The sequence below is a fragment of the Hemitrygon akajei genome, chromosome 4 (genome assembly GCF_048418815.1).
Source record: "Hemitrygon akajei chromosome 4, sHemAka1.3, whole genome shotgun sequence".
NCBI classification, from domain to species: domain Eukaryota; kingdom Metazoa; phylum Chordata; class Chondrichthyes; order Myliobatiformes; family Dasyatidae; genus Hemitrygon; species Hemitrygon akajei.
Window position 1 is genome coordinate 181324655 of NC_133127.1, and position 12557 is coordinate 181337211.

The following is a 12557-nucleotide window of genomic DNA, read 5'->3' on the forward strand; positions in this document are numbered from 1 at the left end:
AGGGTCTCAGCTTAAAATGTCGGCTCTTTATTCCTTTCCATAGATGCTGCCTGATCTTCTGAGTTCAAGTATTTTGCTTGTGTTACACTATTTTTAAAAAGGAAATTTGCTTTGAAAAACATCTCTCAATATGCAAGGATGTAACAAAATCTAGTTCGATTAAACACATTTTCAGCTGTATTACTTACATGAAAAAAAAGACAAAATCAAAACATTTTCCACTCTTTATGAATAAACTTTCTTTAAAATAGTTTACACAAAAACAGTATACTTCCCTAGTTACACTGGAGTATAGTCAGATCCTCAGCTCTTTTCAGATGAAAGACAATTTAAAAAAAAGTGAATCAATTGGTAACTGCGGCTGATATCAATCTCTCAATAAATTAAAACAAATTACTTTGGTTATTTTTCACATCACTGTTTCTGATCACAAATTAGTGGCCACGTTTCCTATATTAAAACAATAACTATGATTGGATAGCAGTTCACTGGGGGTAAAACACTATGTTCCTCTTAAACACAAGATAGTGCAGATGTTGGAAATCCATATTAACACACACAAAACGCTGAAGGAACTCAGCAGGTCGGGCAGTGTCTCTGGCGAGAAATTAAAGGTCAACATTTTGGGCCAAGTCCTGATGGCAGGTGTCTGCCCAAAACGTCAACTATCTATTCCTCTCCATTTAGATGCCGCCTGATCTGTTGAGTTCCCCTAGCATTTTGTGCCAAGTTTCTCTTCCTATTTCTCCAGGCTACATCTTATTGTTTGGCATTTCCTCCAAGACCATAAATAAGTTGAATTCGTGGGAACTTCCCATTGCGAAGTCAACAATACCCATTGCGAAACAATGTTACGTAATTCCACAATATTTTGTACTAGGTAAGCTGATATCAGGGAAAATTTGTCTCTGAGATCAGTACGAAAAATCCTGCAACATTTGCGACTAGAAATAGCACAATTGTTCAGATGATATTTTAGATTTCCTATCCTATATGAGATCTCTTTTCCTTGTTCCATTGGGCACAGACCCAAAAGAGCTTTGACAATAGGTGGGACGATGGGTGCTGAGTGTCTACTCAGGCATGAACAGGAAGAAAGAGATTACAATGAACATGTCATGAGCACCTTCTCACTACATCAATCATAGACTGAAATCAATCAAAGCTGAGGCTTGATAAAAAACTGGTCAGGCTGCACTTGGGAGTATTGAGAGCAGTTTTGGGCCCCTTATTTAAGAAAAGATGTGCTGGTGGGGAGAAGGACTAGAGGAGGTACATGAGAATGATCCTGGGAATGAAAGTGTTAATGTACGAGTAGCATTTGATGGCTCTGAAACTGTACTCACTGGAGCTTTGAAGAATGAGTGGTGGGGGGGGGGGGAATCTTCCTGAAACTTGTCAAATATTGAAAGACCTAGATAGAGTGGATGTGGAGAGGATGTTTCCTATGGTGGGGGAATCCAAGACCAGAGGGCACATCCTCAGAATACAAGGACATCCCATTAGAACACAGATGAGAAGGAATTTCTTAAGCCAGAGGATGGTGAATCTGTAGAGGCCAAATCATTGGGTATATTTAAAGGGGAGGTTAATAGGATCTTTATTGGTAAGGGTGTCAAAAGTTATGGGAGAAGGCAAGAGAATAGGTTTGAGAGGGATAATAAATCAGCCATGACAGAATGGTGGAACAGACTCGATGGGTTGAATGACCTCATTCTGCTCCCATGTCCTTTGGAGTGTCTAGTATTAAACCAGTGCTGAAGTTTAATAATCAGGCTGAGCACATATTGCATGTTAAACTCTACCAAACTGAGCCTAGAAACATTTATCCTTGGAATGAAGCCAGTGTTGGTAAGGTTCCATTTGCTTTGCCCTCCCCGCCTGCCAGAAATAATTGCCCAATGGCAGCACGATAGCATAGCACTCTTATAATGCCAGTAACCCAGGTTCAATTCCTGCCACTGTCCGTAAACAGTTTGTATGTTCTCCCTGTGACCATATGAGTTTCCACCAGGTGCTCCGGTTTCCTCCCACAGTCCAAACACGTACAATTGGTCACTTGGGTGCAACTGAGCTGTGCGGACTCACTGGGCTGGAAAGGGACCTAGTGTGTTGTATCTCCGAATAACTAAACAAGTCTGCCTGCAGAGCTGGCTGGTGGCAAGAATAAAGCAACCGGTTCTCACTGTTCTTCGAACAACCAGATTTACTCGCGGACACAAGAGATTCTGCTGATGCTGGAAATTCTGTGCGTGTCACACCAGATCCATTCCATTTCAGACCGGCTCTGGTAGGATTGGAATGTTTGACAGGCGGCGTATTCGCCAAGCAATACAGGTTACAGAACGACACAACCATTTCCCTGAAGAGAAATTACCACAATCATTCACACTCAAGGACTGCTGCAGGTCTTGGCCTGAAACATTCGCTGTTCATTACCCTCCAGAGATGCTGCCTGAGCTGATGAGTTCCTCCAGCATTTTTGTGCATGTTGCGCTGGATTTTCCAGCATCAGCAGGATCTCTTGCGTTTCAGAAGTGATTCAGTTATTCTCCCCCTCTCTTTTAATATCTTTGTATCCACAGGCACATTAATAAAACAGCACATTAAGTTTTCAGGAATGTACATTCATTGGAGCTTGGTTTCACCAACAAAAAGAAATAAATGTTTTTAATCTCATCAGCTTGTGCTTTTTCAACAGTTGTGCACCAGCTGACAGTAAGTCACAGTCCAACACTGACAGAGTCCCTGTCCCTGTCTCAGTGCTCACCCATTTCATAACATGCACCAACAATGGGATCTCAAGCGGTCCCAAGCAGCTGTCCAAAGATTTTAACTGAGATTCTTCTGGTGAAACCAACGATAGCAGCAGCTCAGTTTGGAAGCACTGATCACGGGTTCAAGCCCCAGTCCTGGCATTTACATTCTCCAAGCTTTTTATTAATTAAATTTTTTTTTTATTGGGATTCAGCTCAGAATAGGCCCTTCTGGCATTTTAAGCTATGCTGCCCAGCAATACACCCCCAGTCCAATCCAAGCCTAATCACAGGACAGTTTACAATGACCAATTAACCTACCAACCAGTAGGTCTTTGTACCGTGGGAGGAAACAGGAGCACCCAGAGGAAACCCACGCAGTTACAGGGAGGACGTACAAACTCCTTACAGACAGTGACAAGAAATGAACCCGGGTTGCCTGCAAAGCTTTGTGCTAACCACCATGCTACCGCGCTTCCTCTATTGCTCTTTATTGGCAGTTGGCAGACCAACTAAAAAGCTGCATTACCGCCACCTACTGGGCTGGAGAGTGTGGAGGATTCAGCAGAGAGATCCACCACCCCCAAGATGAAATAACACTAATAGTAAGGATAATAATAATAAATATATAAACACCCAACACCATTGACTTTAGTTGTATTTAACAACCCATCGAGTTTCAAAAATTTAAATACTTGCTTACGCTTCTCTATTGCTTCTAGCCATACTCCACCAAACTATCAAAAGTATCAATATTTCTGCCCAGGGTCTGCTTACTCTCCCACTCGTATGCCCTACATACCAATAACACGTGAGACTGTTTCTGGAAGTTACAATCTCCAAGCTGATCTCTCAAGGCAGACCTGATGCATCTTTCAGGTGAGCACTGGACCCATTAAGACAGACACATGAATATGCAGAGAATGGAGAACTACAAAATGTGCGCAGGCAGAAACTATTAGTCTAATTAAGTATCATTAACTCAGAGCAACATGTGCTATTAAACTGAAGGCATGCCTACCCTTTAAGCGAGCTAATAGATCCCAGAAATCTATTTGAGAAAGAGCAGGCTTCCTCCTGTGTTTTGGATTCTATCAAAATTAGGTTTAAAAAAAATTATGTTATCAGATTGTACAAAGGTACTCAAGAACCATATGACAAATGAAGTTTCTGTTGTCACCGTGAAAGGATATCAGAGCAGTAAGCACTCCCGTCACTGCCCCCATGGCAAAAGAGCCACTGAATATTCCAAGGAAGACTCCCACACACTTGAAGAAAGCAGCAGCATCGAAAGTGTGGCTGTTCTCACCTGCTGGCTGGTACGCCACAATGGACCTTAGTAAGACAAAAAAAATTGAGATCATTAAGTAAGCATGCTTTCAATCTACAAAATCAAAACTATACATTCAGTGGTCACTTTATTAGATATACCTTTACACCTGCTCATTAATCTAATCAGCTAATCATGGGGCAGCAACTCAATGCATAAAAGCATGCAGACGTGGTCAAAAGGTTCAGTTGTTGTTCCAACTGAACATCAGAATGGGGAAGAGATGTGATCTAAGTGCCTTTGACCATGGAATGATTGCTGGTGCCAGATGGGGTATGGTTTTGCTTAACTCCCAAGAGTTTCATGCATGCACAAATCTCTATCATTTACAGAGAAAGGTACAAAAAACAAGTAACATTCAGTAAGCCGCAATGTTTCGTGGGCGAAAATGCCTTGTTAATGAGAGAGGTCAGAGGAGAATGGCTAGACTGGTTAGGGCTGACAGGAAGGCGACAATAACCACACGTTACATCAGTGGTGTGCAGAAGAGTGTCTCTGACTGCACAACACTTCAAAGCTTGTGGTTGGGCTACAGTAGCAAAAGACCACAAGCATACACAAGTGGCCACTTCAAGTACAGGAGGTACCTTATAAAGTGGCCACTGACTACATGCATATTGCAAACATGAAATAAAGCAGAACGTGTTCAGCATTGGAAGAGGAACAGTTAACATTTCAGCTTCGTGAATGTTCTGACAATCACTGGCAGGTGATCCTTTGTCTCTGTCCCTTTCTCAAACCAGCTGGATATTTGCAACTTTTTGTTTCAGGTCTGTATGATATACTCCCAATTGCTGACACTCAGAAACATTGGTCATTGCAAGAACAGTAATTTGTTATTTAAAAAAATGAGTTCCTTGTTCTTTCTTGACTTGAAGGCACATGATCAGGAATTACTTTATCATGGGTAATGATACCGATCCGGTGACTGACTTGACACAGTGGCTTCCAGCTGTTTGCTAGTAACTCACTAACAACACAGGCAACATATTAATAGCTACAAGCAAAGTACCAGTCAATAACTCATTGGTCCCCTGGGTACCAGCATCTGACTGACCCCACGGGAGCCAGCATTTCCCTGGTCGCTCACTGTTCCAGGAAGAAACAGGAGTCCTCTGGTATTTCACCTTTTCCACACAGACTAGTAATCCTTCTATAATTCACGTGCACATTCAACACATCACACAATCTGACACGGATCAGGCAACAACGGCAACACAGAGCAAAGGTCACCACTTACGACGAGAGCACAATAGCGACGGCATCATTCAACACGCTCTCTCCAAACAGCAGGGCATAAAGGTCTACGTCCACTTGAAGCTCATTGAATATGGCAAGGACAGTGACTGCAAAAAAAAACAGAACAAGGTGAACTGTTGCCTTCGTTCCAGTTCTAGAAGTTCTCTAAAATTTTTAGAAAATAAAGTGAGAAGCTGAATAGTAAACACCAAGAGGGAATTGAGGGAGATATCTCTGTTGTTCTTTTGCTATTTCAGTGCTCTCTTGTCTGGCATTTTCTCCTCACCCGCTACTAACTTTGATGCTTTTTTGGCTGGCTTCCCCCTCCCCAATCCTCTATTAACCTCGACGCTCTCTCGGCTGGCCTTTTCCCCTCATCCTCTCTTAACCTCGATGCTCTCTCGGCTGTCTTTTCCCCTCATCCTCTGTTAACCTCGATGCTCTCTCGGCTGGCCTTTTCCCCTCATCCTCTGTTAACCTCGATGCTCTCTCGGCTGGCCTTTTCCCCTCATCCTCTGTTAACCTCCATGCTCTCTCGGCTGGCTTTTTCCCCTCATCCTCTGTTAACCTCGATGCTCTCTCGGCTGGCCTTTTCCCCTCATCCTCTGTTAACCTCGATGCTCTCTCGGCTGGCCTTTTCCCCTCATCCTCTGTTAACCTCGATGCTCTCGCGGCTGGCTTTTTCCCCTCATCCTCTGTTAACCTCGATGCTCTCTCGGCTGGCCTTTTCCCCTCATCCTCTCTTAACCTCGATGCTCTCTCGGCTGGCTTTTTCCCCTCATCCTCTCTTAACCTCGATGCTCTCGCGGCTGTCTTATCCCCTCATCCTCTGTTAACCTCGATGCTCTCTCGGCTGGCTTTTCCCCTCATCCTCTGTTAACCTCCATGCTCTCTCGGCTGGCTTTTTCCCCTCATCCTCTGTTAACCTCCATGCTCTCTCGGCTGGCCTTTTCCCCTCATTCTCTATTAGCCTCGATGCTCTCTCGGCTGGCCTTTTCCCCTCATTCTCTATTAACCTCGATGCTCTCTCGGCTGGCCTTTTCCCCTCATTCTCTATTAACCTCGATGCTCTCTCGGCTGGCCTTTTCCCCTCATCCTCTATTAACCTCGATGCTCTCTCGGCTGTCTTTTCCCCTCATCCTCTGTTAACCTCGATGCTCTCTCGGCTGGCCTTTTCCCCTCATCCTCTATTAACCTCGATTCACTCTCGGCTGGCTTTTTCCCCTCATCCTCTGTTAACCTCGATGCTCTCTCGGCTGTCTTGTTCCCCTCATCCTCTCTTAACCTCGATGCTCTCTCGGCTGGCTTTTTCCCCTCATCCTCTGTTAACCTCGATGCTCTCTCGGCTGTCTTGTTCCCCTCATCCTCTGTTAACCTCGATGCTCTCTAGGCTGGCCTTTTCCCCTCATCCTCTCTTAACCTCGATGCTCTCTCGGCTGTCTTGTTCCCCTCATCCTCTGTTAACCTCGATGCTCTCTAGGCTGGCCTTTTCCCCTCATCCTCTCTTAACCTCGATGCTCTCTCGGCTGGCCTTTTCCCCTCATCCTTTATTAACCTCGATGCTCTCTCGGCTGGCTTTTTCCCCTCATCCTCTATTAACCTCGATGCTCTCTCGGCTGTCTTGTTCCCCTCATCCTCTGTTAACCTCGATGCTCTCTCGGCTGGCCTTTTCCCCTCATCCTCTCTTAACCTCGATGCTCTCTCGGCTGGCTTTTTCCCCTCATCCTCTGTTAACCTCGATGCTTTCTCGGCTGGCCTTTTCCCCTCATCCTCTGTTAACCTCGATGCTCTCTCGGCTGGCTTTTTCCCCTCATCCTCTGTTAACCTCGATGCTCTCTCGGCTGGCTTTTTCCCCTCATCCTCTGTTAACGTCGATGCTCTCTCGGCTGGCTTTTTCCCCTCATCCTCTATTAACCTCGATGCTCTCTCGGCTGTCTTGTTCCCCTCATCCTCTGTTAACCTCGATGCTCTCTCGGCTGGCTTTTTCCCCTCATCCTCTCTTAACCTCGATGCTCTCTCGGCTGTCTTGTTCCCCTCATCCTCTGTTAACCTCGATGCTCTCTCGGCTGGCTTTTTCCCCTCATCCTCTGTTAACCTCGATGCTCTCTCGGCTGGCCTTTTCCCCTCATCCTCTGTTAACCTCGATGCTCTCGGCTGGCCTTTTCCCCTCATCCTCTCTTAACCTCCATGCTCTCTCGGCTGGCTTTTTCCCCTCATCCTCTGTTAACCTCGATGCTCTCTCGGCTGGCCTTTTCCCCTCATCCTCTCTTAACCTCGATGCTCTCTCGGCTGGCCTTTTCCCCTCATCCTCTCTTAACCTCGATGCTCTCTTGGCTGGCTTTTTCCCCTCATCCTTTGTTAACCTCGATGCTCTCTCAGCTGGCCTTTTCCCCTCATCCTCTCTTAACCTCGATGCTCTCGCAGCTGGCTTTTTCCCCTCATCCTCTCTTAACCTCGATGCTCTCTCGGCTGGCTTTTTCCCCTCATCCTCTGTTAACCTCGATGCTCTCTCGGCTGTCTTTTCCCCTCATCCTCTGTTAACCTCGATGCTCTCTCGGCTGGCCTTTTCCCCTCATCCTCTATTAACCTCGATGCTCTCTCGGCTGTCTTTTCCCCTCATCCTCTGTTAACCTCGATGCTCTCTCGGCTGGCCTTTTCCCCTCATCCTCTATTAACCTCGATGCTCTCTCGGCTGTCTTTTCCTCTCATCCTCTGTTAACCTCGATGCTCTCGCGGCTGGCTTTTTCCACCTCATCCTCTATTAACCTCGATGCTCTCTCGGCTGGCTTTTTCCCCTCATCCTCTCTTAACCTCGATGCTCTCGTGGCTGGCTTTTTCCCCTCATCCTCTGTTAACCTCGATGCTCTCTCGGCTGTCTTTTCCCCTCATCCTCTGTTAACCTCGATGCTCTCGCGGCTGTCTTTTTCCCCTCATCCTCTATTAACCTCGATGCTCTCTCGGTTGGCTTTTTCCCCTCATCCTCTATTAACCTCGATGCTCTCTCGGCTGGCTTTTTCCCCTCATCCTCTCTTAACCTCGATGCTCTCGCGGCTGGCTTTTCCCCCTCATCCTCTGTTAACCTCGATGCTCTCTCGGCTGGCCTTTTCCCCTCATCCTCTCTTAACCGATGCTCTCTCGGCTGTCTTTTCCCCTCATCCTCTATTAACCTCGACGCTCTCTCGGCTGTCTTTTCCCCTCATCCTCTGTTAACCTCGATGCTCTCTCGGCTGTCTTTTCCTCTCATCCTCTATTATCCTCGATGCTCTCGGCTGGCTTTTTCCCCTCATCCTCTCTTAACCTCGATGCTCTCTCGGCTGTCTTTTCCCCTCATCCTCTGTTAACCTCGATGCTCTCTCGGCTGGCTTTTTCCCCTCATCCTCTGTTAACCTCGATGCTCTCTCGGTTGTGTATTCCTCTCATCCTCTCTTAACCTCGATGCTCTCTCGGCTGGCTTTTTCCCCTCATCCTCTGTTAACCTCGATGCTCTCTCGGCTGTCTTGTTCCCCTCATCCTCTGTTAACCTCGATGCTCTCTAGGCTGGCCTTTTCCCCTCATCCTCTCTTAACCTCGATGCTCTCTCGGCTGTCTTGTTCCCCTCATCCTCTGTTAACCTCGATGCTCTCTAGGCTGGCCTTTTCCCCTCATCCTCTCTTAAACTCGATGCTCTCTCGGCTGGCCTTTTCCCCTCATCCTTTATTAACCTCGATGCTCTCTCAGCTGGCCTTTTCCCCTCATCCTCTATTAACCTCGATGCTCTCTCGGCTGGCTTTTTCCCCTCATCCTCTATTAACCTCGATGCTCTCTCGGCTGTCTTGTTCCCCTCATCCTCTGTTAACCTCGATGCTCTCTCGGCTGGCCTTTTCCCCTCATCCTCTCTTAACCTCGATGCTCTCTCGGCTGGCTTTTTCCCCTCATCCTCTGTTAACCTCGATGCTTTCTCGGCTGGCCTTTTCCCCTCATCCTCTGTTAACCTCGATGCTCTCTCGGCTGGCTTTTTCCCCTCATCCTCTGTTAACCTCGATGCTCTCTCGGCTGGCTTTTTCCCCTCATCCTCTGTTAACGTCGATGCTCTCTCGGCTGGCTTTTTCCCCTCATCCTCTATTAACCTCGATGCTCTCTCGGCTGTCTTGTTCCCCTCATCCTCTGTTAACCTCGATGCTCTCTCGGCTGGCTTTTTCCCCTCATCCTCTCTTAACCTCGATGCTCTCTCGGCTGTCTTGTTCCCCTCATCCTCTGTTAACCTCGATGCTCTCTCGGCTGGCTTTTTCCCCTCATCCTCTGTTAACCTCGATGCTCTCTCGGCTGGCCTTTTCCCCTCATCCTCTGTTAACCTCGATGCTCTCGGCTGGCCTTTTCCCCTCATCCTCTCTTAACCTCCATGCTCTCTCGGCTGGCTTTTTCCCCTCATCCTCTGTTAACCTCGATGCTCTCTCGGCTGGCCTTTTCCCCTCATCCTCTCTTAACCTCGATGCTCTCTCGGCTGGCCTTTTCCCCTCATCCTCTCTTAACCTCGATGCTCTCTTGGCTGGCTTTTTCCCCTCATCCTTTGTTAACCTCGATGCTCTCTCAGCTGGCCTTTTCCCCTCATCCTCTCTTAACCTCGATGCTCTCGCAGCTGGCTTTTTCCCCTCATCCTCTCTTAACCTCGATGCTCTCTCGGCTGGCTTTTTCCCCTCATCCTCTGTTAACCTCGATGCTCTCTCGGCTGTCTTTTCCCCTCATCCTCTGTTAACCTCGATGCTCTCTCGGCTGGCCTTTTCCCCTCATCCTCTATTAACCTCGATGCTCTCTCGGCTGTCTTTTCCCCTCATCCTCTGTTAACCTCGATGCTCTCTCGGCTGGCCTTTTCCCCTCATCCTCTATTAACCTCGATGCTCTCTCGGCTGTCTTTTCCTCTCATCCTCTGTTAACCTCGATGCTCTCGCGGCTGGCTTTTTCCACCTCATCCTCTATTAACCTCGATGCTCTCTCGGCTGGCTTTTTCCCCTCATCCTCTCTTAACCTCGATGCTCTCGTGGCTGGCTTTTTCCCCTCATCCTCTGTTAACCTCGATGCTCTCTCGGCTGTCTTTTCCCCTCATCCTCTGTTAACCTCGATGCTCTCGCGGCTGTCTTTTTCCCCTCATCCTCTATTAACCTCGATGCTCTCTCGGTTGGCTTTTTCCCCTCATCCTCTATTAACCTCGATGCTCTCTCGGCTGGCTTTTTCCCCTCATCCTCTCTTAACCTCGATGCTCTCGCGGCTGGCTTTTTCCCCTCATCCTCTGTTAACCTCGATGCTCTCTCGGCTGGCCTTTTCCCCTCATCCTCTCTTAACCGATGCTCTCTCGGCTGTCTTTTCCCCTCATCCTCTATTAACCTCGACGCTCTCTCGGCTGTCTTTTCCCCTCATCCTCTGTTAACCTCGATGCTCTCTCGGCTGTCTTTTCCTCTCATCCTCTATTATCCTCGATGCTCTCGGCTGGCTTTTTCCCCTCATCCTCTCTTAACCTCGATGCTCTCTCGGCTGTCTTTTCCCCTCATCCTCTGTTAACCTCGATGCTCTCTCGGCTGGCTTTTTCCCCTCATCCTCTGTTAACCTCGATGCTCTCTCGGTTGTGTATTCCTCTCATCCTCTATTAACCTCGATGCTCTCTCGGCTGGCTTTTTCCCCTCATCCTCTGTAAACGTCGATGCTCTCTCGGCTGGCTTTTTCCCCTCATCCTCTGTTAACCTCGATGCTCTCTCGGCTGTCTTTTTCCCCTCATCCTCTGTTAACCTCGATGCTCTCTCGGCTGTCTTTTCCCCTCATCCTCTGTTAACCTCGATGCTCTCTCGGCTGTCTTTTCTCCTCATCCTCTGTTAACCTCGATGCTCTCTCGGCTGGCTTTTTCCCCCTCATCCTCTGTTAACCTCGATGCTCTCTCGGCTGTCTTTTCCCCTCATCCTCTGTTAACCTCGATGCTCTCGCGGCTGTCTTTTTCCCCTCATCCTCTATTAACCTCGATGCTCTCTCGGTTGGCTTTTTCCCCTCATCCTCTATTAACCTCGATGCTCTCTCGGCTGGCTTTTTCCCCTCATCCTCTCTTAACCTCGATGCTCTCGCGGCTGGCTTTTTCCCCTCATCCTCTGTTAACCTCGATGCTCTCTCGGCTGGCCTTTTCCCCTCATCCTCTCTTAACCGATGCTCTCTCGGCTGTCTTTTCCCCTCATCCTCTATTAACCTCGACGCTCTCTCGGCTGTCTTTTCCCCTCATCCTCTGTTAACCTCGATGCTCTCTCGGCTGTCTTTTCCTCTCATCCTCTATTATCCTCGATGCTCTCGGCTGGCTTTTTCCCCTCATCCTCTCTTAACCTCGATGCTCTCTCGGCTGTCTTTTCCCCTCATCCTCTGTTAACCTCGATGCTCTCTCGGCTGGCTTTTTCCCCTCATCCTCTGTTAACCTCGATGCTCTCTCGGTTGTGTATTCCTCTCATCCTCTATTAACCTCGATGCTCTCTCGGCTGGCTTTTTCCCCTCATCCTCTGTAAACGTCGATGCTCTCTCGGCTGGCTTTTTCCCCTCATCCTCTGTTAACCTCGATGCTCTCTCGGCTGTGTATTCCCCTCATCCTCTATTAACCTCGATGCTCTCTCGGCTGGCTTTTTCCCCTCATCCTCTGTTAACCTCGATGCTCTCTCGGCTGTCTTTTTCCCCTCATCCTCTGTTAACCTCGATGCTCTCTCGGCTGTCTTTTCCCCTCATCCTCTGTTAACCTCGATGCTCTCTCGGCTGTCTTTTCTCCTCATCCTCTGTTAACCTCGATGCTCTCTCGGCTGGCTTTTTCCCCCTCATCCTCTGTTAACCTCGATGCTCTCTCGGCTGTCTTTTCCCCTCATCCTCTGTTAACCTCGATGCTCTCTCGGCTGTCTTTTCCCCTCATCCTCTGTTAACCTCGATGCTCTCTCGGCTGTCTTTTCCCCTCATCCTCTCTTAACCTCGATGCTCTCTCGGCTGGCCTTTTCCCCTCATCCTCTCTTAACCTCGATGCTCTCTCGGCTGGCTTTTTCCCCTCATCCTCTGTTAACCTCGATGCTCTCTCGGCTGGCCTTTTCCCCTCATCCTCTCTTAACCTCGATGCTCTCTCGGCTGGCCTTTTCCCCTCATCCTCTGTTAACCTCGATGCTCTCTCGGCTGTCTTTTCCCCTCATCCTCTGTTAACCTCGATGCTCTCTCGGCTGTCTTTTCCCCTCATCCTCTGTTAACCTCGATGC

General features: G+C 48.1%; 1 protein-coding gene across 2 annotated transcripts in view; it reads right to left on the minus strand.

The window, feature by feature from the left end:
- Window positions 1-12557, minus strand: part of slc9a7 (solute carrier family 9 member 7) — a 157045-nt gene that overhangs the window by 44258 nt on the left and 100230 nt on the right. For both annotated transcript variants that reach the window (XM_073044147.1, XM_073044145.1), the window contains exons 6-7: window positions 5327-5432; window positions 3950-4091 (exon numbers count right to left, since the gene is read on the minus strand). In XM_073044147.1, coding sequence (XP_072900248.1) covers window positions 3950-4091; window positions 5327-5432 — 248 coding nt within the window. The remainder of the gene's footprint in view (window positions 1-3949; window positions 4092-5326; window positions 5433-12557) is intronic.